Source organism: Syngnathus scovelli, chromosome 6, assembly GCF_024217435.2.
Source record: "Syngnathus scovelli strain Florida chromosome 6, RoL_Ssco_1.2, whole genome shotgun sequence".
In the NCBI taxonomy this organism is placed as follows: Eukaryota; Metazoa; Chordata; class Actinopteri; order Syngnathiformes; family Syngnathidae; genus Syngnathus; species Syngnathus scovelli.
The window spans coordinates 19,311,361-19,335,661 of record NC_090852.1 but is presented as its reverse complement, the minus strand read 5'-3'; the positions used below and the strand labels follow the sequence as shown (position 1 = coordinate 19,335,661).

Sequence of the window (24,301 nt, the reverse complement as noted above, 5' to 3'; positions counted from 1 at the left end):
GTAACACATTATTTGGTCTCCCACACTGTGCGGTCGCTGGCGACTGCGAGAGACCCAAGGGGGTGACGAGTGCTCTGAAGTAGCCATGCTGTGGTCCATAATGAGGCCTCATAGACTGGCTGATGAGACTGTTATGGATGAGATGAGTCACCCACTCGCTCCTTCCAGATTACCTTATACCACTTTTAGTTCGTCGTGGCAAAAGAACTTTTGAAAGAAGTGCTGTGACTGAATATGCGTGTCTCTGCTTTGATAGATTACGTCAAGGGTTCCATGTGCAACAACAGTTCCTGCTCCGTGAACACCGAGAACCCCTACGCCACAATCCGGGACCCGCCTGGACTGGCGTGCAAGCACACAGAAAGCAGCTACGTGGAGATGAAGTCCCCCTCCCACCGCGAAGTTCCCTTCGGGGGCACCGCCACCCTCCTGGGCAGCACCAGAGGGAACATCTACGATGTTGGTGAGGATTATAGTTGACGAAAACGAACAACAAAATAAGGAAAAACGATTTCGTTGATGAAATCAAATATGTTTGGACCATTGCCACCACCTTGTGGTCATTAGTGGTACTGCATCAAAAGTATCTGCCAAAAAGAAAGCTTAACGACTGGAGCTCTAATTTGAATCTAGAAAAGTGGCAGATCTGACCAATCTAGCAAAAAAAAGTGTGATGACGCTGACTGTCCTCCCCCTTGTTGTTTCACCCCTCCCTTTCTCCCAGCCATGGCAGAGCCCACGGTGAGTGTTTTGCAAGGGCCCAACGGGATGGCCACCGGCTTCTCCCAGAACCCGTATGAGCTCTCCCGCGGCGGCCACATCCCGCCCCACTATGACATTCTACCAATGCGCCACAGCCCCACGCACACACCCTCGCCGTCACACCAGGAGAGCCCCAGCTCCCTCCTCTAGAGAACCCAACGCTGGAAACAGTCCGTCAATTTTCATACTTTATCTTCATGTGGTCAACAAGGACATGACAGCCACAGCTCTTTTGGACCCCAAAGGAAAAAAGGAAAGCCCGCACACCAGCAATCATTCACCTATTTTATTTTCCTTTCCCAGATCCCCCCAATGTGCTTCTAGGGTCTTTATGGACGCTCTGGAGCAGAAGGTGAATCTCCCGCAGGGAGATAAGGCTGCCGTGCTTGGATGGAAAGGATAAGTTATTTACAGGGACAGAGCCATCCTTCACTTTAGTTTATCGAACGGCCAAATGGGGTTGACGTGAGTAACGGTTGTGCCTCCGCCAGTTAGGATTTATCATGTACAGCAGGGGTGGGAAAGCTTTTGTGCTCAAGGGCCACATTTACTTTTAAAAATGGCTGGGGAAAGAATAATGTTTTAAAGGAGGGGGGGGGGGGGGTTGCAATTTTCAAAAAATCTATTATATTTAACAAAAATGTCAGTATGACTTGATAATGTGGACAAGAAAACGGCTGACTCCGCCCCCATTTTTTGCCTGTAATTTGATGACGCAAAAAAAAACTATAAAAGCACCTTACATAATGGAGTGTTACTATAAAACTAAATGTTTTCATTTTCAACTATTTTTTTTTGCAAGGTGGAGTTTCCTGCGAATGTGTGACAAATGATTGACGCTTTGTAAGTCACTCCTTTTGTCTCTGGTTGTTTTTCCTCAGGCGGGATGGTTTCTTCTAGCTCAAAATTAACACATATTTATTATATAAGACAATAAGTTTGTGTAAAATATGTAAAATAGTACCCGTGATCTTAGGACAAGCCGGATAGAAAATAGATGGATGGATGTTTTTTATATCTCATTCCCATTTTTAATGATTACTTTAATGAACCAATTATTTAATAAAATAAAGAATGCAGTGATTAATTCACTAATATTTCATTATTTTAAGTATATAAACTTGAACTTGGGAACGAAGCGGGCCCACCCCTGATTTACAGGAGATTGTCAGACGTAGGTGGCATGATGAGATCAACGGCAGTGTAAACCTTGGAAAAACATGACCTCATTGATTTAAAAAAAAAAAAAAAAAAGCATGGATACAAAATAATGTCAGTCTCTGTCTTTGCTGTGTGCCAGTAATGAGCACACCGCAATGAGATGCCAGGTCAAAGTGAAGAGCTTCATTTGTGTTGCAGTGTAAATGAGGTTGTGATATTTGGGTCAGCAGAGTTTATGCGCTGCTGACTGCATCAAAAACATGTCTCAACTTTTGGATTTGCTCCTCATTATTGAACTGACTGGATCTTGTGTTGTTTTTCTGTGCCGGAACTTTTCTTGCAAATGTCTGTACGGGGTGTCAAAGAAAGGTGGTTTTGATCTTTATATTTATGCTATTTATACAGCTAATTTATTTGTTTATTTATTTATATTATTAGTGGTGAATTACATTTAAAAAAAAAAAAAAGATGAGCATGAAAACATTATGGCTACCCACTGATGTACATAACACCAACCCGTCAAATTGATCTTCTTGTGAGATGTAATTTTGTGAAGCGTTTTAAAATGGAATTCTCTCTCTATCGCTATCTTTCTCTCGCTTTGTGAGATTGTAAATTAAATTTTAGATTTTATCCACACAAAAAAAAATATTTTATTTGACCAATTCAACCTCCACTAATATGTGCCATTACATTTGGGGGGGGAAAAAAAGAGAAATCATCTGCATTAAACAAATGTTATTTGAATGGATTGGTTGATTTTGTCACTTGCATCACGGCCTCTGCGGAAGCAATAACGTGTTGACAATCATTACTCGGACTGCATTTCATCTGTACTGAACATGATGCACCTTACTTAATTTCCTGTGACTGTTTTGTCTCTAGAGGAGTTTTATTTTCTTGACCACTTGCTGTCATATTGATGCTGTTTTTTGTTTTGATATATTTCGGATTAAAAAAGCGTTTTTGTGTCATCGCAGCCGTCTTTTAGTCAGGTTCATGTTTAATGTATTGCATTCATTTGGTCATATTTAGTGTGCTGGTCACGGAAGTAATGGTGTTTCATGTTAAATATGTAGCATAAATATTAAATACATCATTAAAAAAAAAGCTAGCAATCCCCTTTGTGAAGAAAACATGGCGGCAATGGTGTGTACAGACCTGTGGATCATCAAGGCCGTTTGTTTTTATTTCTCTTTTATTTTTTTTGTATTTATTTATTCATTATGTTGGCAGTTTTGGTCCTCCATAATACACGCCACCATGATGAACTCTGTTTTTGTCCATTTGTACACTTCTGGCATTGGCACAAGCTAACAAGCATTGATGTTGCCCTCCAGTGGCTCCTTTCACCTCTCCTCTCTTGTCTCCTAGTATGGCTGCCATGCGCCAGCAGACTCAGCATACCTTCTGGAGGAGATGAGTAACTTGTGTTCACTAGTGGAGAGGATGGCAGGAAAATGTGAACTCCGACACAATGGATTTGGCAATCGATTGCTTCTTGTACGTGACAGGTGACTATTATAATTGACAGTTTTTGTTTTTTCCAGTATACACTAAAAGATGAATTTGTAATGATGTGCAATATACCGAGCATACATCTCGTGTTTTATTTTCTTTTAGATTAGAAACTCAAAACAGAGTTGGAGATTGGGTGTTTTCAAATCAATCAAAACTGGAGTGGAGATGATTTACCCAGCAGAGTTTTATGGTCCACTGGTGCTTAGTCTTAGTTTTGTGCTCAAACTGCACGCACGCACGCACGCACGCACGCACACACACACACACACACACACACACAATTGCATTAGCATTTTTCAGCCTACCAATTGCCTGAAGTCAGCTCTTTCATACTGACTTTCACTGCTTAATGTTAGAGCGCTCGGCGAAAACAATGTTAATTTTTAATGGCTTCATTACTGCTTACAAGCTGCGATAAATGCTATAACAGACACTCAAGTTTGATCATGGTCATAAAAAGCTGATTGTGAACTCGCTTGTAAACAAAGTTGTACTTCTCTGCATTCAAACTAAAAATGTGGGCCTGCCAATTGAAAGACACACAAGGTTTACATTATAAGTTAACTACAGTTGTGTCATGACTTTCACTTGTGCTGTTTGATTAGCTTTTAACTCTTATTCACATTATTAAAACAATGTCCTTTAAATAAATCTCAGCAACTCAATGAATTAACGACAAATACTGTAACTGCGCACGTTGGCCGCTAGATGTCGCCAAGAAACAATTCAATGCGTTTCCTCAACACACAAAAGGGAGAAACTAACATGTTTTTGTGCACCATATTGTTTGTAAAACATTTGAGTGGTTTTATTTATGGCTTGTTTTTCCCATCCAAACATTTTGTTTTGCATCACGTGCAAATCGTCGTAAAGTTAGGACCCCCGTGTATTCAGAGTAGTAATTTCGCCGCAAAACCAAAAGATGGCGCTCCAGTAAAGAAAAGTGACCATGCAGGACGATGGACTGCACTGGAATCATTTTCGATTGACCGTTGTTGTTTTTGCAGTGACACTACGTGAACCCATACGTACACTTAAAAATAAAATAGCAAACTATATTTGAATTTATTTATTTTATTGTGGAAAATGCAAGTTTATAGAGTGTCTAAAATAGTTCCCAAGTTCCTGAATAGTCTATTTGAAGTTTAAATGGTTTGAATATGTAAAAAAAACGATATTTTTCAATATTGGGATTTTATTGTGAAAGGTGTAGAGTTTTCAGAATGTGAGAATTATTAATTTGGAATATAGCTCTCAAAATGATCTGACGTAGTTTAACAGTTTGGAATTGGAATGGGAGAGATGATGGGATATTTTTCTTGACTGCCAAAATTAGGTTTTGTGTGGAATGGTGTAAATCTGAAACGTGGAAATAACTTGTTTTAATGAATTGTTTTTTCATTATTGTATCAATATCCGCTGTTTCGTCACATTTGGTTTTGGTGAGCCAAAACGTCACGCGTGACGTCATTGACGTGTGTAATAAGTCACGTGTCCCGCTTAGCTCTGGATAAAGCGCCGCTCAGGAGGCAAGGCGTTCATCATCATCAACCCGCTGTGAATTCATTTTCTCTCGTTTTGACTTACATTTGGAGAACGCAAGAACAAATTAAGGAAGAGCGCATCATTCGTCATCGACGGACATCACGCTGAAAGATTTCTCGTCACGTTATAGCGCCCGCTCGTCTTAAGACGTGAGTACGCTACAAACACAAATACGTTATTTAAACGACACGGGTTTGTTTTGACGTCATGTTTGTGATATTTTTGTATTTTTCATTTTTTTTTATCATGCTCTGACGTGCCGTGTTTGTGTAACAATGCTTATTCTAAGAAGACCGTTAATAAACGCTTCGGACGATGTTGGCTTTAACGATGTGCGTCCATCGGTGTGTTGTCGTGTTTACTGAGCCCCCTTTGGTCCTGATGGAAGAATCGCATTCATCTCATTCAATGGAGAGATGCTGCCTAAAATGGACTCTTAGGTGTGGAAAGCAGCCCCGTTGTGTGGCGCTTGCTTGCCTGCCTCCTCTTCTCTTTACCTTTGATGTTTTAATCCAAATCATTTGATCTAGTTCTCCATTGAGACTATTTTAAGACTGCATTTACGTAGCCAGCCGTGTGCGCAGTGAGCGTCAAACGACACGGAATGCAAATGGATGACGATGATGATGCTTGTGTTGGTGGTTTTAAAACAGATGTCTGGTCAAATGTGATGTTCCCCCCCCCCCCCCCCCCCTCCTCCTTCTCTCCTCCTTTGCTCCCAACAGGCCCTTTTTTTAATCCCAAGCAATACTCCCAAAACCATCACAACAACACGAGGGTGCCGGGGAGTGAAAGGTTTTCACATCATTACAATGAGGTCAAATAGAAATTATAGATACATTTGGAGTCAGCTTTTTTTGTCAACAAGGATTCCTGGTTGAGTTCAGAGAAGATAAATATGTATTTCTGTTGTGCCTTTCCTGCCGCTCGGCAGAGAGATTTGAGTTCCCTTTGCGGTTAGAGTTGAACTTTTGGGAACAGGATGTCTCAAGCGATGTTACAAACTCTAATGTTTGGGCATGACTCACCGTCAACAACAATAACGGATGAGATTAAGGAAGTTGACTTGTTTAAGGAAATCCGTAGGGTTGCAAGAGAATTGCTGACTGAAAAATGAGGAGTGACTTGTTTGCTGCGTGCACTTCAAGTGGACTCTTAAGTCATTATTGGTTGTGCTCCAACGCCATCTGCGCCAGTCACGCTGTTGATTCGGCGAGGCATTACGATGCAGAAAGCTCCTCACCTCATTTATTTCTGGTTATCTTCTTCACACGTGTCACCTGGCCATCATCTGCTCATCGAAGATTTCTCACCAGCTTCCGTTTAATCCCGCCGTGTTAACATGTGGCAGTATCGTTGACGAGCGGTCTTCAGCTTTTGAATCTTGGCTGTGACTTTGCTTTTTGTCTTTGTTCCACATTCTGAAAATATTCATTCGATTGATTGACGACTAAATCGTCCTTGGGTACGAATGCTTGTCTTTATACATTATCTCCAACTATTGGCTGTCCAGGAAAAATACTTACAATATGGTTGAAAACAGCCACTTGCTTCATTTCCTCCAGCAAACACGAACCAAATGCAAAAAGATTGGCAAGGCAGTTTAATTCTTTCTTGCTGAGTCATGGTGGTTCCCACTGACATTCAACACTGTAGCAAACAACCGAGCCAAAATTCAACATTATGTCATAAGTATTTTTTTTTTTTTTTTAAATCTGCCAGATGTTTGGCATCCGTTTGTGCTACTCGCATATAATTTGGGTCAATGAGTCCAGCACTTCCCAACCTTTATTGAACTGAATCAGTGTGAAATCTGGTAAGTGTCGCAACAGGTTATCGTACTTTTTTTTCCATCAAGTTAAGATCACCAAAGCTACACAGTAATTTTCCGCTGGCAAGCGGAGGCACAGCCACGCTTGATTAGCGTGAAAACGCGCGCAAAGGATGGCCTGACGCTCACAGCGAGCGCTTTGGCCGACCGATATCAGTTCGTCCGTCGGTCCACTCGTGAGGGTGCCGAGCGTGCCGAGAGAAATAAAACAGGCACTTAGCGCTTCAGGCTGCCAGAGCTTCATGCTTTGTGATAACATAACAGGCTCTCTTTATTTGACACGGCACCAAATGTTCTCTCCTTAAAAGCTCCCCCGAAAAAATATCGTGTACCTTCTTATCGCCCTGGAGTTATGTTGCGATGCCTGATGTCTGTTTTTGTATTCTGTACAAAAGCACATGTTTTGTATTACATAATCAGTCACGGCACAAGAGTTAAGGTCGCCGGTCTGAAGGTTTTGCCATATTTCTGGGTGAAATATTTTGCCGACAAGAGTGAAAGCGTTTCCAGATGCTCTCGTTATAGTCCTGTTTTTGTACTCCCAGGGATGAATTTGTTATATAGGTTCCGCCGTCTGTTTTGCATTTCTGCCGCAGCAACCATGTTTAATGCATCCCTTGAACTTCTACATTATGCGCAGCGACACACTGAAATGTAATTCAACTTTTCCTCGTGCTTTTACGCCAGCCGAGTGATTGAAATTCATAGGGGCTCTCTCCCTTCCTTCCTTCCTTCTCTTCTCCGCATTCCAGGCCTCACTTCGGGAATGGGAAATGATGGAGGATAAAGCGCCCCGTGTCGCCGACTACTTTGTGGTTGCGGGCCTCACTGACCCGACGAAGCTTTTGGAGGAGGAGCTGCACTTTGATGATACCGCACCAAAATCCGTCAAGCCCAATGCGCCCATCACGGACGTTGCCGTGGTGATCCGCTCCCTGGGCGAAGAGGTACCCCCCGGTTTCACCTGTGTGGAAAGCACCCCCTCGGGCCTGTCTGCCGAGCTCAATGGAGCCAGTCTCAGAGGGCCGCAGATTTTCCTGTGCTTCAAGCGAGGCAGAGATAAGCCTCCGCTGACAGATCTTGGGTAAGCAAGCCCTAATCCTCCGCTGCTGACCGTTTACCCACCGGCGTCACTAATCGCTTCAATGCCTTGGGTCACATTAATCTGCTCTTAAACACATATAAAATGCAGTCCCTGGACAAATGCGTGCAAAGTGGCGTAAAAAGGGCCGTTTGCGCCGTTGTGGGGGTGAACACAGCCATTCCCTGCGACTGTGACACGTCTCCTGACATTTCTTTTCAGGGTTTTGTACGAATGGAAAGAAAAGCTGAAGCCTGGATGTCACATCGTTCAGACCACGCCCTCAGGTCGCCCCGCCAACATCAGCGGCTCGTCATCGCAACGCATTTACATCACCTACCGCCGCGCTCCCAAGAGCCAGCCGCACACCTCGCTGGCCGTCACAGATGTCTGCGTTATTGTGCCCGGCAAGGGGGAGACACCCCCTCACACTTTCTGCAAGGTGGACAAGAACCTCAACAGCAGCATGGTAAGGATAGAAGTCATGGAGATGGTTTAGGAAATCAAATACATCCTTGACAAGTGGCGTCTTTTGTTATCTTCAAGTGGGGATCGTCGGTCTACTTGTGTTACAAGAAGTCTCTGGCCAAAGCAAACATGATTGCGTGCAAAGCAGGTACGGTGCTCATTTTATGAAAATCTGCAAAAGTTCAAATACGCACGTCGGCAAGTTCGAAATGTTTTTGTTACAGGTCTGCTGTGCAGGTACCCCGAAGAGGACTATGAGTCCTTTCCACTGCCTGAGTCCGTGCCTATGTTCTGTCTGCCAATGGGGGCAACCATCGAGTGCTGGCCTGCTCACACTAAACAAGCACTTCCCGTCTTTTCCACATTCGTCCTGACGGGAGCATCAGGAGAAAAGGTAAAGCACGACATCATGAAAATGTGCCTTTTGAATTGCTTGTATGAGCGTTGAACGTACAGATTAGCATCAGCGGATAGCATTAGCTTCCGATAAGCGGCAAACGGGGCGGGGTCAAATCTGAGCGGCGTTCAAAATTCCAGCGAGACAAAAAAAAATGTCTGTATTCTGCAATTCTTGATCGTGGGCGTATTTTAAAGTCACCCAAATGCTATTTGACAGCTGGGAACTGTTTTAAATGGTGAGAAACCGCACAATGTCTCTCCTTCAACGTCGTAATATTCCCACAGAGGACTTTGTTGATGTCATGAATGCGGTACGGTTTCCAAGAACAACACAGTTTACTGACAATGTCTCGGCGCTGACTGGATTCCAAACGGTCCGAGGGCTTTGTTGGATATGAGAAAAGACAGTTGTGAAGGCTTTGCGAGCACTGAGGCATAAAATGACATTTTGCAGCTCATGTTGTGAATAATGGATAGCTCATCGCTAAACGCCTCAACGCTCACTCCTAGGTCCGGCGCCGTCTTTTCTGCACACTCCTCATGCCCGGAATAATTTCTTCTTTATTTTTTCATAGCAGTTAGAGTTTCTCGTTGAGCTGTTGACAGACTTGCATTTTTGGTGGTGACTGGTTTGCAGGTGTACGGAGCAGCGATCCAGTTTTACGAGCCTTACCCGGAGGAGCTGTCCGAGCGTCAGCTGTCACAGCTCGGCCTGCTCAGCTCCGATTTGGGACCCGGCGGGACCAGGAGCGTTTATAGCAACAAGAGCATCTGTCTCCTCTCCCACTGGCCCTTCTTCCAGTCCTTCAGGAGCTTCCTCACGTTCCTCTATCGATACTCCATCTCGGGACCACACGCGCTGCCCATTGAGAAGTCAGCCATGTTTTTTGCATAGTTATTGTGTGAGGGATGTTTTTCTTGGCTCTAACCCGGGTTTGTCTTTACAGGCACGTGGCTCACTTCATGCAAAATGTGCCGTTCCCCTCCACACAGAGGCCGCGCATCCTCGTGCAGGTACTTTCAATGGTTTCATTAGAATTTTAAGTTGATCTTCCAGTACGTTCACTGTTTGTGCTCTTTTTCTAAAGCTCTCACCACATGACAGCCTGATATTGAGCCAGCCCGTGTCCTCTCCGCTGCCTCTCAGGTGAGCCAAAAAATAGCAAATGTAAGATAGCAGTATATCTGATGTCATTGTTTTTCCTCAAAGCGGCGGAAGCCTCTCCACGTTACTCCTGAATCTGGGTCCGAAAAATGCTGCCACCTTGCTGGTGTTGGCTGTCACCGAGCACAAGATCTTGGTTCATTCCCTGCGGCCTGCCGTACTCACCAGCGTTACCGAGGCGCTTGTGTCTGTAAGACTTTTCTTTCCTCCTGCCACTTTGGAATCTGAGAATATAAATCAATAAATATCCCATTTGGGACGTGAGCGATGAAAATCAAAATGTCTTCCTTTCAGATGATTTTCCCCTTCCATTGGCCGTGCCCGTACATCCCTCTGTGCCCGCTGGCCCTGGCAGGTGTCCTCAGTGCGCCATGTCCTTTCATTGTGGGCGTGGATTCCCGATACTTTGACCTTTACGTGCCCCCGGCTGACATCAGCTGCGTGGATTTGGATACCAACACCATTTCCCAGTGAGTGACTGACGTAACATTTAAGAATGACATTTTGCGTTTTTATAACCAAGTTCCGCCCTGAGGTTATCTGCAAACGCCTCCCTTTTGTAATAGCTGGAATGTGAAATATCCCCAATGCTAAATCAACTTTACGGGCCGCTGATTTTCAAAGGTTGTTTCATCGGGTGATTAAATTGTCAGTCCTGATATGAGAGCGTCTGACTCCCTCTTTGCTTCGTTTGGCAACTGGTCCTCCTCGTGTAATGGAAACCTTGTTGTGCGCTTGCAGGAAAGAGGACAAGAAGGCTTTAACGTGGAAAATGTTGCCCGGAAGAGCCTGCAAGAATCTTCTGAATTCCCTCAACAAACTCCATCAGCAACTCACGGAGGGTGAGTCAAGGCATATCTGCTTTCATGAATAATTGAGTTGCTGAGTCAGCTTGTACAGTGAATTTTACAGGAAGACATCTAACACTGCATTCTAAAAACAAGATCATTTGAGAGCCTCCTTTGAGGATACTGACAAATTGCATAACAAAATGTTACTCTCAGGTGGTTACCTAAGCCACGAAGACGTTCACATGGAGCACGCGGTGGCTGACGGCGAGCTCAACGGCGGCAAGAGTCTTCAAACTCTGGAACTGGAGATCCAGGAAGCCTTTCTGCGCTTCATGGCGGCCATCCTCCGAGGTTACCGTTCCTACTTGCAGCCCATAACGCAGGCCCCCTCGGAGAAGACCACCGACGTCAGCTCCCTTTTTGACATTCAAGGTTAACTTCAAAATGTTTCCATTTGTAGCTAAAGATGCAAGCTGATAGAACGATGATATAAAGAATGCATTTTTCGGTGTTCTGTTTTCCCTTTTAGGCTTCTTGAAAAGCCGAGACCGCTCACATCAGAGGTTCTACTCGCTCATGACCAAGACCCAAATGTTCAGCCGCTTCATTGAGGAATGCTCCTTTGTCAGTGACAAAGATGCAAGTCTGGCTTTCTTCGACGAGTGCGCTGATAAGGTGACGCTCGCTCGCTCGCTTGCTTGCAACTCATCTTAGTAATCAATCTTTTTTATGGGAAGGAACAAATATATTATTCATATATTATCTGACGCACACCCATTTGCTGATTCCTTTGCTTGATGTTGTTATTCCCTAATCCGTATTTCTTGTTGTGTAACATCTTATCCCCCCTCCCCCCCCCTGCTGCTTTGTCATTGTCGTGACTGGCTGCTAGCTCTCCACGGTTGCTAAGGTAAACGCAACACAAAGCTTTTTGTTGTGGTGGTCAAAACACATCAGCGAGTTAAAGCCAACCGCCTCGCTAACAGCTCCATGCGTGCTCTCCTCAGTTGACCTTAAAGTGCCGTTTGATTGCGTTGGGAATGCGAGGCGAGGCGGCTTTGCGCATTAGCTGCTCGGTTGTGTCAGCAATCTGCGTTAATGACCGAGCGCCATTAGAGTCAAGCGATTGAGATCATATCGTGATTGTCACTCAAATCCTTCGTGAGTCTACTTTTGATCAAACTTTCCCCCCACACACGTTTTGAAATGAAAAAGCAAAAACATCCTCTTTTCATTGCGCTTGCAATCTTTTGCAATCAGGAAGTCACACGTGTGTCCTGCGTGGGCCACTCGATGAATGGTCACTGCGGTTAGTATCGAGAAGTGGAAGCGTTGATTCATTCATCGTCTTGCTGAGCTCGACGACGCAAGCGCGGTTGAGAAAGACCTCTCGGGTGATAAGCGGAAGGGCATCGAGCGGAAGAAACAAAAAGAGCGGAATCGAAACAAGGCCGAGCGGGTCGAAGAAAGTCGCCGTTCTGAATCATCCGCTCGGGCGAGTGGAAAAAAAAAAAAAAAAGCCTTTAACGCGGCATCACCCAAGAGCTATTCATTCATCTGTCAAAATATTTTACGTTTGGTGAAGTCCAAGTTAGCTGATAAAACAGACAAATAAAGCAAGTGGCTGGATTTCATCCAGTTTTTGAGCGACTATACTTTTTACACAGATTGACAGCGAGAAGCCAGACGACGCCAGACTCATCGAACTGGACGAATCCCATCGCAGTGAGCACACCGTTTACGTCAACCCGCCGGAGCTGCCTCTGCTGCCGGAGGGAGAAGAGCATCCTTTGTGCTATAGGTATGATTCAATGTGGTCAACGATGTGAGTGCTCAAGGTCACACGATGTGTCTTTTCTCCAGCTATGTGGGGTTTCCAGTGCTGAACTCCCAACTTCTACAACCAATGGAAGGAGCGAATCCTCCGTCGGCGGGCACGGCTTCACGCCACTGCAGCCCGTCAAGTCCGACAGCCATCTTTCGACGCTCCAAGCAGGTCCGTTTCTTTTCCAACCTAACATTGCCAGTAAAATTGATCTTTGATGTCAATGGCTGTGAATGCTGTTATTTTTCTATTTCAGGAGATGAAATCTGCTCAAAGGATGGCGCAAGCGTATTCGTCAATGCCTCAGAAGTGGTCCAAGTGTCTGCAGCGTCACTGCTACGGCCTGTGGTTCATTTGCTTGCCCGCTTTGGTCGAAACGTGTCCCTCCAAAGTGCGGGCGCTGCGCACAGCCTACGACGTGCTAAGGAGGATGCAAGAGAAGAAGCTCCAGGCTCCTGACGAGGTAACAAACGCCCAGACGACTCCAGCGTGCAGTGTTTGAAAGGGGCTGTGTAGCATTTCTATTTTTTTTGTCCTAGGTGTGCTACCGTGTATTGCTGCAACTGTGTGGTCAGTACAGTCAACCAGTTCTAGCGGTCAAGGTGCTGTTTGAGATGAAGAAGGCTGGGATTCAACCCAACGCCATCACGTACGGCTACTACAATAAGGTGAGAGCTGGATGGATGGCTCCTCGCAACGTTTGGGAAAGTGCTAACGACGTTGTCGGCGCAGGCGGTGTTGGAGAGCACGTGGCCGTCCACCACCAGAGGCGGCTTCTTTTTGTGGGGGAAGCTGAGAAATGTGGTCCTGGGCGTCGGCCAATTTAAGCAAGTTGGAAAGAAACAAGCACAGTCACAAAGAGAAACTCACTCGTCAGGTAGGATTTGGCTTTAATTTGAATCTACTTGTAGAATGTTTCTAATAATGCCCCTCTATTGCGGGTTCTTGGCCCCCTATTTTGAATTATTTTTCCTCAAAACTTTATTTTGGGTGTAATTCCACTGTCAACAGCTAGATGGCAGCACACCATTTTGTTTGACACTAAATCTAAAAGAAGACTGAAAATACAGTATTCCGGCGGATCAAATGTTTTGTTTATTGTCAGCGTCGGGCTGACAATCTTGTCGGGCTGGTACGGAACAGAACCCACATTTGCATTCAATGAGGATTCAAGTGATGAACTTGTTTTGCTTTCCAAATGAAAAATGATTCTTTCTACATTTTGCAATGCAGCTAGCTCTCGGTTGCTCAATACCACCAATCAATGTATAAGGACTCCCACTCTGTTGCAGGCAGATTTGATTAACGATCCACGGACGTATAAAATGTCTGGCTCCCCAAAGTTCCTAATGGGAAAAAAAAGCTTCTTATCTTATAACTTTCTTTAGTTCAATACACGTTGTTCCCAACCAACCAACCAACAAGTCCGTGGGTCTCTTAATTCCCTCAACAGCTCAATGAGACAGGCATTTTTCTAATCAGACGTTGCGTGAGACCCAATAAAAACAACCCTTGCCATAAATCTTTCTGCTTCACGGTGGTACAAAGTGCTAAATCTTCTACACAATAACAATAACCACGACGGCTATAATGTTGAATTGTTTGGAGAGAGTTGATTTATTTCAAGATTTGCTGGTTCAATAAAAGAGTAAAGGCATACTGTTAAATCTTCAATTCACACCAATAGGATGCTGATGTGACTTGAATGGAATATAATTCATCTAAAACAAGATGTTGACATTTTGCAACAAGCTTAGCATTTGATCAGCTCTTTTCCCAAATAAGACAAAATTAAAAGAACATCTCGTGCGTTCGCTTTTGTTGAACAGACCAATGGTGATGTTTGAACAGAAGTTTGAGTTAATGAGCACCAAATGAGTCCCGGCTTTCCGTCTTATTTCCCTCCAGACGGGAGTGATCTGGACACAGTCAGTCACGGCAGTTTGGACAGCGCAAACGACTCTGCCGAGCGCAACTCCATCGACGCCGACTTCAATAAGATGGACTCCAGCGATGATGGATTTAGCACAGGTAGGCGGACCCGACCAACTGCGCCGCTTTTCTTTCTAGACTGAGGCGGACGGACGGGGCTGCTATTCATTTTTAGAATAAGCTGCAAGATGAAAAAAAAAAAAAAAGTCTTGATACAAAACCACAAAGGACTTTATTAGGTGCCGCTACGGATGACTTTGTCCTTACCCAGCAACGCAAATTCACATAAATCAGGAGGAGAATGTGCCCAAAATAAAGCATATCAATTCCGTTTCAGGTGGCCAGTCAGACCAAGGTTATGATTCTTTATCCAAGGAGGAAATGTGCTGCAGAGAAGGTGAAAATATTCCACCGGTGGAGAACAAAGGAATGAAGCTGCACAGTGAGTTACAGATGAACTTGTTTTTTTTTTTTAATTTGTTTTTCTATCTTGCACGAATTTGACTGTCACATCTGAATGAATCATCAAATGATGGCACGCAAAACAAACGTTGCAGTCTGGGTGGGTCTATTATGATGATGGCTGTTATGTAACCGGATCATTGTTTGTGATTGGATTTGTCTTGCATCATCGCCGCAAACAACATTAGGGGTCATCTCTGCTCCGGCTTTCATGATAGCGGCCTCGTTGCACTGACAATGAGATTATTTTTCGCAATGGTTCAGTCCACGTGTCTTTGTGTTACAGACAATCCGGACAGCCTGCTTTCCAGTCCGTCATTAAGTGACAACATGACCCAAGTGGAGCGGCCAAAGTCTCTGGACTGGTCGCTCGGATCGGGAGCGCCCAAGCTCACCGTCCCTCATCTCAACTCCAATAAGCAGCACCACGCAGCTACTGACAAACTGAGCGGGCTGGAGGAGGAGACGGCAGAGTCTGACGGTGAACAGAACCCGACCCGAAGAAGCGACTGCGGACCATCCAGTCGATCCGATATCGAGGCGGGGTTTGATCCCTTGACCCAGATGGCCACGGCGCAAGAGTGCGCTCAGGGCAACGTTAGCACGCCGACCGCCCGCCGCGAGCTAGCCGAGGAGATCGAAATGTACATGAACAATAACAACAGTCCGCTGAGGAGCTGTCGCAGTCCCCAGGCGGATTCGCCGAACCAATCAAGCCCCTCCTCGCAATCCACCCGAGCTCCCGCGCTGATCCGTTCCAACACCCTCCTACCGCTACCCGTCAAGTCCCGAGAGCGGCTCAGGACGTCGCCGTCGCTCCCTCTGGGCGTTTGTAGCAAAGGCAGGGAGAGGCCTTCATCCTTGGTGTTGCCCTCGTCCCCCACTCCCTCCGCCTCCTCCTTCTCCATGGACTCCCTGTTCACCCCCAGCCTGGACAGCTTCAAGAGCAGCGTCCTCTTAGCGGGCAAGGGCGTGGCCGAGAAGGCCAGCCGCCTCTACTCCCGCCTTTCCTCTCAAACGTCATTAACGCAGGTCAGCTCAGCTCAGCTCAGCTCAGCTCAGCTCAGCGCCGCCAAAATGCTCATCACTCCTCACGATGATTATCATCACCCTGACCACATTTCATCTTCGGCAGGATTCAAACTGCGATCGTATGAGCGTGTCCTCGTTGGCCTCGGGGGATGCCGACTGCACCTCGCTGGTGGATAACGACACCTTTCTCGACCAAGCGGACAGCTTGGTGTCGCCGCAGCACGCCGGCGCGGCCCGGCTCAGGAGGAGCCCCGGAGCGGGCCACACCCACACGAGCAGCCTCGGCTCCCCCGACAGGGTCTTCCGACACAACTCATTCTCTGGTTTGTCCCCCCACCCCACCCTTCAATGTCAAAACCTCTGATGAACAAGATCTCCAGCAACTTGTGTATGTTATTTCCAGGCGGTTTGACGGTTCCTTCGAGAAGTCTTCACACTCCAGATTCCTCACCCGACATAAACCACTTTCGTCCTTCTCCCACTTATACCATTGAGGTGAGTTCATTGGTGGACATAGCTAAGTCACATAACAGTCCAAGTGGTCTCACGCTCAGTCCTTTCCACGATGCAGGTGATGATGTCCAGCTGCTCGCTTTGCAAGACTTGCGACTCTCTGGTGTACGACGAGGAGATCATGGCCGGCTGGACGGCCAACGACTCCAACCTCAACAGCACGTGTCCCTTCTGTGGCTCGGCCTTCCTGCCTTTCCTCAATGTGGAAGTCAAAGATCTGAGGCCCTCCTGCAGGCAAGTTGTTGTATTCAAGCGCACACTTCCTTTCTCCCTGTGACCTCTTTAATCTGAGCCACCATGTCTACTCTCAGATCTCCCCAGGAGTCTGTTCCTGTTGCCAAGGAGGACACGTCAGTGTCACTCAACCCTGAAGCCAAAATGTCAGAGGCGGTCTCCTCTTCCCCAAGGAATGCTGGGACGTCTGAACCCGTGACTGTGCCGTATCTGAGCCCACTTGTTCTTTGGAAGGAACTGGAGAGCCTCCTTGTGAACGAAGGAGAGCAGGCCATCTACTCCCCGGGGGTTGTGGACCAACACCCCATTGTCTTCTGGAACCTTGTGTGGTTCTTTAGGAGGCTGGAGCTGCCTAGTAATCTGCCAGCTCTTATCCTGGCCTCCCAACACTGTCGCCATGGTGATCAGGTCAATAAATATTTTTTGGTTTAATATACAGTTGATATAATCATTCATATTAGGACTGGACCAATTTATTTATTTATTATGTAATAACGTGGAATCTCGATTGCTGTTCATTGCGTCCACAGACGCTTTCCGGCGTTTCCTCTGAGGACAGCAAACAGGTGCTGGTGAGGATCATGTGGGACAACCTCAAGTTGCACCAAGACAAAGTCCACCCTTGTTACATCCTTTGGAACACGCATTGTAAGTTACAAAGATATTTATTGTCATCTACTGCCTTTCAAGAACATTTCATTATCCCCGAGATTCCGTTAGCGGTGCTTACAAGTCATCATCATGCATTCAAGTAATGGCACAGTTGCGCGTAATTGAATTTCCGACCCGCCTGTCCTTTATCAGTGCTTTACTCCGAGTCGGGCAATTTGCAGTTACGGAGACGAATTAGCCTTTTGATTAGCATGAATTAAATTTCCATTGGGTTGCAGGCGCCAATTCTCTGGTTCGCTCGGGCCTGTGCGAGGAAGGCCAGCTCTTCACAGTGGAGCTCCTTCAGAATTTGGTGAGGAGCATCAAGAAGAGTGACATCTATCAGCCCATGAGCCAAATCATCCAGCTGCTGGGGCCCGAGTTGGGTTTTAAAAGACAGAGGTGAGGAGGTGGAGATTGACTTTGGAATTCATCAACCGATGTTGACTTTTGTGTATGTGTCCCGTTTAGGAGCTTGTACAGAGATTTATTATTCCTCACTCTGGTGTCGTTAGGAAAGAACAACATCAATATCAGTAAGTTAACAATTAGACATTTTTCTTTCTTTCTCCAAAACCCCAAAAAGCACAACTCTGAAATCATCTTGTTCCCCTTCAGATGCATTTGACCGGGAGTACAAGCTGGCCTACGACCGCCTCACCCCCAGTCAGGTCAAACTGACGCACAACTGTGATCGCCCCCCCGGAGCTGGGGTCATGGAGTGCAGGAAGACTTTCGGGGAGCCCAGTCTGTGAACCACATGTCATACATGCACACACGCACACACATTGGACTTTGGACTCAGGAGCAGCCCACCTGAGCTCTTCTCAAGCACAAAGGGAAGTCTTAAATGCAAAGCAACTGCCATGATGACATCTCTGCACTGTTCAGCGCTGGGACGTGCGGAGCAGTGAGTCTTGAGTAAATGTTTTTGAATTTCCACGGTATTTTCACTACTAGCTACAACCGTTATTATTTTTGTATGACTTTGAGTATGTCAAAGGTCATGTATTCTCACTTTGCGGTCCCGGTGACCCTTGTTGAGATTATCGTTAAGAGAACAAACTCGTTTTTTTTTAAGCACTTTGACAAGATGAGCTCCGCATTTGTCCACAGCCAAAGATTTGACAGGGCCACGTAAACACATTGTAATGTTTTTATGTCAAACATATAAAATACAGCTTGACCAAAAGCTAAATACATTCCTTTTCATCCTCACCGTGTACACACTTTAATACCTGATGACACTAAACTATGTGGTAAGATGTTAAAAAAAAAAAAAGTAAAACATTATTAGAAGGGAGCACTAACTTCATTTATATGCGCAATGATTTTTTTTTTTTTTTTTATACAATGTACCAAAAAACCCAAAGGGAAATTCTAACATGATTTATATGTTTTTTAAAGCAATACTTTTTTTAAAGTGAGTAAAGTAGTTGTATGGGACCACTAAGGATACATTCCCTCAGTATAGTACAATCAAAGTATGTGATTACCGAAAAAATGAATGACTGTTTCAAGTTGGATTAATCGCAATTTTGCTTTTATCAATATTGTCACAGGACATGTACGGAATTTGATGTATTTTGTAGATTTCATTACATAACAGAAATGAACTGCTTCATTCACAAAGGTTTAAGGTCGTAAAGAGAAAAAAAAAAAAAGCTGTGACCTACCCTGCCCCCCCACCCACGTCACCATGTCCCTTCCGAAGCTGACAAAGCAACTTGTGATACTCTGACTCACATTCATGCTTGAAATCCAACCTGTTACAAAGCTTGTACATTAGCCTTAGAAGAAAAAAAAAAAAAAAAAACCTCCCTGATTGATGTCTACATCTTGTGTCAAGGTTTGTTATTCACCATTTGTAAGGTGGACACTAATTTATATGAAACTAGCTTCAAAAGAAGTGGATCTGTTATTTGCGTTCATTTGGTAATAAAAACACTTTTTGGATGATCAGATTCTTGCTGACATTGCTGATTTGCATCCATCGGAAACAACTCAGTTCATTCACATAATGCTACTGAAATGCTTTCATGGACTATACTGAAGGTGTGAGCTCCAATCCTGAATAGTCCAAATTTACAATCCATAAAAACAACCAAACTATAAGCGTTGAGACCTTCAGATGGAGACTGGACAGATGATGATGCGGTCTTCCAGCATGACGCTAAGCACCAAGAAGATGAAGTAGAGCAGGAACATGGTGGAACCCAGAGCCTTGTTCATTTTCCACTTGCACGACGCAATGGAGATGATAACAAAGAGCAGCATGAGGAAGAGCAGCACAATAGCGCAGAAGAGCCCGTTGCTGCTGACGGCCACGGGAACAAAACCGTGGATGGACGAGTAAATCAGCCACGGCAACGGCAGACTTGCCACACACAAGAAAAAACAAAATTAATATAGTAAAAACAAAATAAAGAGCCTAACGGGTTTGAACTCACCCCACAGTGATGTCAAAGATATTGCTGCCCACAGAGCTGGACACGGCCATGTCGCCGAGACCTTTACGGGCGACTATCACGCTGGTGATAAGGTCGGGGATGGACGTCCCGGCAGCCAGAATAGTCAGGCCCATAATCTCCTCAGAGATCCCGATGGTTTCACCCACCTGTACAGATCAACCAGAGCCATATCAAAAAAAAAAAAAAAAAAAAGTCATTTGTAAGAAGTGAGCCCATCGAAGCTGACCTGATGTGCCCACCACACCATGAGGTACGAGAAGATGGCAATCCACAGAATAGAGCCCAGGAAGGTGACCACGAAAAATTTCCTGGAATTCTGCCAGAAAAAGAAGAGTCACATTTTGTTTAGCTTTTTTAAAATTTTTTATGATTCCAGAATATAAATGACCTGTTTGCGGACGTCAGGGATGGTGAGCCACAGAGGGAAGACGATAGGCAGCAGGAAGAGGTAAGTGACTTGTTTCCTTGGCGTGTCGGGCCATTCTAAAGACAGAGGCTTCTCCTCTTCCTCCTCCTCCTCGTCATCTTCACTGGAGTCATCGTCGCTGTCATCTTCTTGGCTCTCCTCTTCATCACTGTCCTCCTCGCCGCTGCTTGACTTGTCCGACTGGTCTTCCTGAGCCGGCTGGTCCTCCTGCAGCGTTGTGAGCAGACGTATAGTGGACACTAGCAAGTACGGAGCACGCTGCAAGCTGCTTGTTCATCTTACATAGAAAGGTATCAAAGATTGACTTCTGGGCTTTTTGACATGCTTGGTGGAGTGTACCTTCTCATCTTTAGGTGGCTCCTTCTTTCCACTTTCGCACGCAGGAGCAGCATCGACATCTTTGGCCTGCTCCTGCTCACCGTCTCCATCTAACAAAGAAATGTTGAATTAACGGTAAGTAGACTAGCAATACTCATTCTATTGTAATATGAACAAGTGCTCTTCTCATTTGTATTTTCCCTTCACTCATCTCTGCAATTTCACCTTCAGCCTTTCGTCTCACTACGTTAGTAAGACTCTCTGCCTTGTCCTTGAATTTGTCTGCAAGCACAAAGAAACATCTGCATGTGGTGACTCGGTCAGCACAAAGTGATTGTCGATGAATGGCGTGATCAATTAATTAATTTCGGAGTGATGGAAGGGCAGTTAAACATTTCACCTGCAACATGACACCAAAATGTACATGATGCAATAAGATATAGGACCGTTAATAAATGGACATTAGAAAACACAGTGCCTAGCATGGGCCGGCAGATCTACAAGAGGGGGGCCTGCGCCACTATGAGAGTGGACAGAGCCAGCTTCAATCATGGCCAATCAAAGCGGCTTTTTTCATTCCCTTTAAATGTAGATCTGCACCATGTGATCCCAATAATATAAAACAAATATATATATAATGTGTGTATTCCTGCAGCTGCATTTTTTTGACTTGATTTCGTTTGACTTTTCTTTATTTGACAGATAATATATGATGATGACAGCTCACCTTCTCCCAGTGGGTCTAAGGTGTGGATCATGAGTTGGAAAATGGTGTTCCTCATGGTGCTGTTGTGCAAAGATGCTGAACTTCCACCGCGTTGAAGAGATGGCTTCAACTCGGGGAGGAGGGACAATACAAATGATGTCAAGATGAAATGCAGACAAAAAGAGGTTTGTTGTTGCCACGCCAGTACAAAGCAAATCAACATGGAGGGAAAGGATTCAAAGTGCTTTCATTTTTACCTTTAACCGATTCCAGTAGTCTGGAGGAGGAGGCGTTTTAGCCTGACCGTCCCCGTTGGCCTTGGTCTGTGCATAACAAATATTTTATTCACCTTTTGTATCAGTCTTTGTCATTGATTTTTTTTTTTTTTGTTTTGCACATGGAGACATACTGAGCGGCCTGAAGAGAATTTTGAACAGATGACGAACATGAGAAAAGCATTTCCAGGCAGATTGAATTTGCGTCTACATTTTGTCACATAAGCTTTTTGACAAGTGAGTGCGTTGACGCCACTCTCGGCGCGGCTCTGCATTCCCCTGAGGGATTAAGTCGCGGCTTCGCTTTCAAAGTGTCATTCGACTCTTTTTGGCACGTTCATAAACGCGTTAAGATTGTTAAGTGCGATCCTTTTAAGGAATAAAAGTCGATGATGACAAAATTGCGCTGGTTGGATTAGCCGTCGAGGGGATGGACAAAAGTATTGGGACGGTATACTGACAAAGTAAAAATACAATTTAGGATTATGTGGGGTTATAATAGTTTTTAATTTTTCTTTGTTTTTATTTTTTTTTGACTTTTTGTTTCTTAGTTAATTTTTTATTGTTTTTTAGAGCAGATTTGTTCGTTTTTATTTTCAAAACTGCTTCAGTTTGGTTTTGATTTTTAGTACTAGTTTTTTGACAAATGAAAAAAAAGTTCAGTAAGATTTGTGTCACAAAGTAAACTAAGGCCATGTCGCCAAGTCCATATCAAAAAACGAAAAGTGCTATGTCAAACAAAAGTTCTTACCACTTCTGGCTCCTCGTCAGTAATAATTCGGACAATGCCCTTGTGTTTGTAAAGCTGCGTCTTGAACACGTGTTCTATTTGGGCGTTGAACTTCATGAAGACGACATAGAAGGTATAGCTGGCCACCAGCGTCATACTCTCCCACCACATGATGACATTGTCCAGGAAGAAGATGATGAGCAAGATGAGGTCCACAATGTAGAAGGACACATCTCTGAAGAGAGGCCACCAGGTGAGGTGAAGCACCTCCCGGGAAAACAAAGCGCACATCCCGATCACAAAGAGGATGTTGAAAACCGCCGAGCCCACGATGGTGCCGATACCGACGTTGCTGTGGGCTATGAAGACCCCGATCAAGGAGGTGAAAAGCTCAGGGGCGGATCCTCCAGCCGCCATGAAGGTAGCCCCCGCCACGTCGTCGGATATTTCTAATTTGTCTATGATGACCCCCAACGCGGGGACGAAAAATTCGTCACACACGATAGCAAGTGACACGAACATGTACATCATGCCGGAGATGTGCAAGATCACCCAGCCTCGTCTACGTTCCTCCACGGAAAAGATATCTTCGGGGTACTCTCCCTTCATGTGAGGAGTTTCAACAGGAGAAGATGGAGTTGGGGCCTCCTCCTTTGGATCAGGCGGGACATATATGCAACGCACAATCGTCCGGTTGGTGGTCGCCGGCGGTGGAGTTCTCCCAGCCACGGTTGAGTTGGAGCGGGTCGTCCACGCCGTTTGGTTTCTAAGCTTCTCCCGACTGTCGGCCGTGACCTCCTCGACCCATCCGGCTGAGCCTTCGGTGAAGGCGTCTCCCATTTGAGGCGAAGGCAACGCTTCATGGCGTCCGGCGCTGACGGCCAGCTGGTACACCACGCAGATGAAGACGCCGGCCAGGAGGAAGATGATGCGCCTCATCCGCAGTCGCTTCCTTCTCAGACAAAACATATTATCAGATTGGGTGACCTATGATGGATTCTGATGCATGAAGGGCAGGCCAGCTCTTAGTCCAGCAATCCAGTTCTCTCCCCAAATGATTGGGGCTGACAGGATCCCACACTGCCTTGGCGTGTTTCATTTCATATCATTGGACCCCCTAAGCTAAAAAGAAAAAACAGAGCATTATGATTATTATTGGGAAGTTGGAAAACTGTTTTAATTAAATTAATTTACTATGCAATGCCTTTTTTTTCATAAAAAGGCATACTATGGTTATTTTTTACAGAAAATAAATCCTATCATGGTCATATTTTGCAAAAAAAAAGCCTTACGATACATAGTCATTTAAAAAAAAAAAACTTACATGGTCATGATCTAGAGTTAGGGCCAAGGGCAAATCTATTAGGTCTATTATCTATCTATTTATTAGGTTTTACAAATCTGACAACAATTTAAATTAAAGATGAGATGCAAACTTACCAAAATCCTGTCAGGTCAGAGAATGCCGAAATGTCTGACAATCAGTCTGAAGCTGAGCGGCACACACAGGCGAACGAGCCAACAGTTTATTTAGGGCGCATCTTCACAATGGATCAGCATAATGGCTAATACCTGCAGGCTTTAAGAGGATTAACTATCCAGTATTGTCTCACTCTCACTCAGTGCAATATCCACATTTATACCTCCTAAATCTTAACCCTAACCAACAGAGCCAAACTGTGGATGAGCAAAAGCAAGGGCCATGGCAGCGTCATACTTTTGAAAAGATGGATGACAGGAACTGTGCAAAAAATCCACCACCGATGAACTGAAATAGTTATAATTACAATCTTCATATTGTGATTGTGATTTAATGTGCTATTTTTTTCATACCTATTTGATAAAGGAAATATTTTGTATCATTTTACTACTGTGATAATTATCAATATTATGCTTACTGTGTCTGAGGAACAAAAGTGTGTTTTTAAATGAGAAACATTTCAATTTGTGTACAAGTGGGGAAAAAAAATGATAGCGGAACCATGTAATCTTGATTTGTTG

The 24,301-nt window shown here is 44.9% G+C and overlaps 3 protein-coding genes and 1 long non-coding RNA gene across 7 annotated transcripts in view; 2 read left to right on the top strand and 2 right to left on the bottom strand.

The window, feature by feature from the left end:
• Positions 1-2,902, top strand: part of megf11 (multiple EGF-like-domains 11) — a 56,829-nt gene extending 53,927 nt beyond the window's left edge. For both annotated transcript variants that reach the window (XM_049722883.2, XM_049722880.2), the window contains exons 25-26: positions 257-463; positions 725-2,902. In XM_049722883.2, coding sequence (XP_049578840.1) covers positions 257-463; positions 725-912 — 395 coding nt within the window. In that variant the 3' untranslated portion in view covers positions 913-2,902. The remainder of the gene's footprint in view (positions 1-256; positions 464-724) is intronic.
• A 2,032-nt stretch (positions 2,903-4,934) lies between these two features.
• Positions 4,935-19,335, top strand: dennd4a (DENN/MADD domain containing 4A). 2 transcript variants are annotated; one of them, XM_049723781.2, is made up of 30 exons: positions 4,935-5,138; positions 7,573-7,904; positions 8,124-8,370; positions 8,448-8,517; positions 8,594-8,763; positions 9,406-9,641; positions 9,716-9,782; positions 9,857-9,915; positions 9,979-10,123; positions 10,228-10,403; positions 10,675-10,775; positions 10,938-11,156; positions 11,254-11,399; positions 11,617-11,634; positions 12,392-12,525; positions 12,588-12,720; positions 12,806-13,012; positions 13,089-13,217; positions 13,282-13,426; positions 14,458-14,580; positions 14,819-14,923; positions 15,230-15,975; positions 16,079-16,298; positions 16,379-16,470; positions 16,547-16,716; positions 16,794-17,130; positions 17,253-17,370; positions 17,613-17,775; positions 17,845-17,909; positions 17,992-19,335. In XM_049723781.2, the coding sequence occupies exons 2-30, from the start codon at positions 7,594-7,596 to the stop codon at positions 18,126-18,128; spliced, it is 4,989 nt and encodes a 1,662-aa protein (XP_049579738.1). In that variant the 5' UTR covers positions 4,935-5,138; positions 7,573-7,593; the 3' UTR covers positions 18,129-19,335. The 2 variants fall into 2 exon arrangements, with proteins under 2 accessions (XP_049579738.1, XP_049579739.1); XM_049723782.2 differs by lacking the exon at positions 11,617-11,634 and having other exon boundaries at positions 4,936-5,138.
• LOC137840368 (uncharacterized) lies at positions 14,148-14,889 on the bottom strand. Its single transcript, XR_011086983.1, has 2 exons — positions 14,749-14,889; positions 14,148-14,662 (listed from the first exon to the last, which is right to left on the bottom strand). It is a non-coding gene; the product is annotated as an uncharacterized lncRNA (long non-coding RNA).
• slc24a1 (solute carrier family 24 member 1) lies at positions 18,516-24,095 on the bottom strand. 2 transcript variants are annotated; one of them, XM_049723787.2, is made up of 10 exons: positions 23,741-24,095; positions 22,322-23,422; positions 21,553-21,618; positions 21,317-21,425; positions 20,815-20,871; positions 20,554-20,699; positions 20,233-20,478; positions 20,071-20,160; positions 19,824-19,990; positions 18,516-19,750 (listed from the first exon to the last, which is right to left on the bottom strand). In XM_049723787.2, exons 2-10 carry the CDS (start codon positions 23,267-23,269, stop codon positions 19,501-19,503), a joined length of 2,079 nt encoding a protein of 692 aa, XP_049579744.1. In that variant the 5' UTR covers positions 23,270-23,422; positions 23,741-24,095; the 3' UTR covers positions 18,516-19,500. The 2 variants fall into 2 exon arrangements, with proteins under 2 accessions (XP_049579744.1, XP_049579745.1); XM_049723788.2 differs by having other exon boundaries at positions 20,611-20,699; positions 23,741-24,037.
• Between the last annotated feature and the right edge of the window lie 206 nt (positions 24,096-24,301).

Bases quoted from the DNA above. Each gene is read 5' to 3' on its own strand.
- slc24a1 (XM_049723787.2), bottom strand. From the start codon at position 23,269: ATGTTTTGTCTGAGAAGGAAGCGACTGCGGATGAGGCGCATCATCTTC. The intron at 20,161-20,232 runs GTCATTTATATT...TTTTTCTGGCAG, and splicing joins TCCCTGACGTCCGCAAACAG to AATTCCAGGAAATTTTTCGT. The intron at 19,751-19,823 runs GTGAGTTCAAAC...GTGTGTGGCAAG, and splicing joins ATCTTTGACATCACTGTGGG to TCTGCCGTTGCCGTGGCTGA.
- dennd4a (XM_049723781.2), top strand. From the start codon at position 7,594: ATGATGGAGGATAAAGCGCCCCGTGTCGCCGACTACTTTGTGGTTGCG. The intron at 10,124-10,227 runs GTAAGACTTTTC...TCTTCCTTTCAG, and splicing joins TTACCGAGGCGCTTGTGTCT to ATGATTTTCCCCTTCCATTG. The intron at 17,910-17,991 runs GTAAGTTAACAA...GTTCCCCTTCAG, and splicing joins AAAGAACAACATCAATATCA to ATGCATTTGACCGGGAGTAC.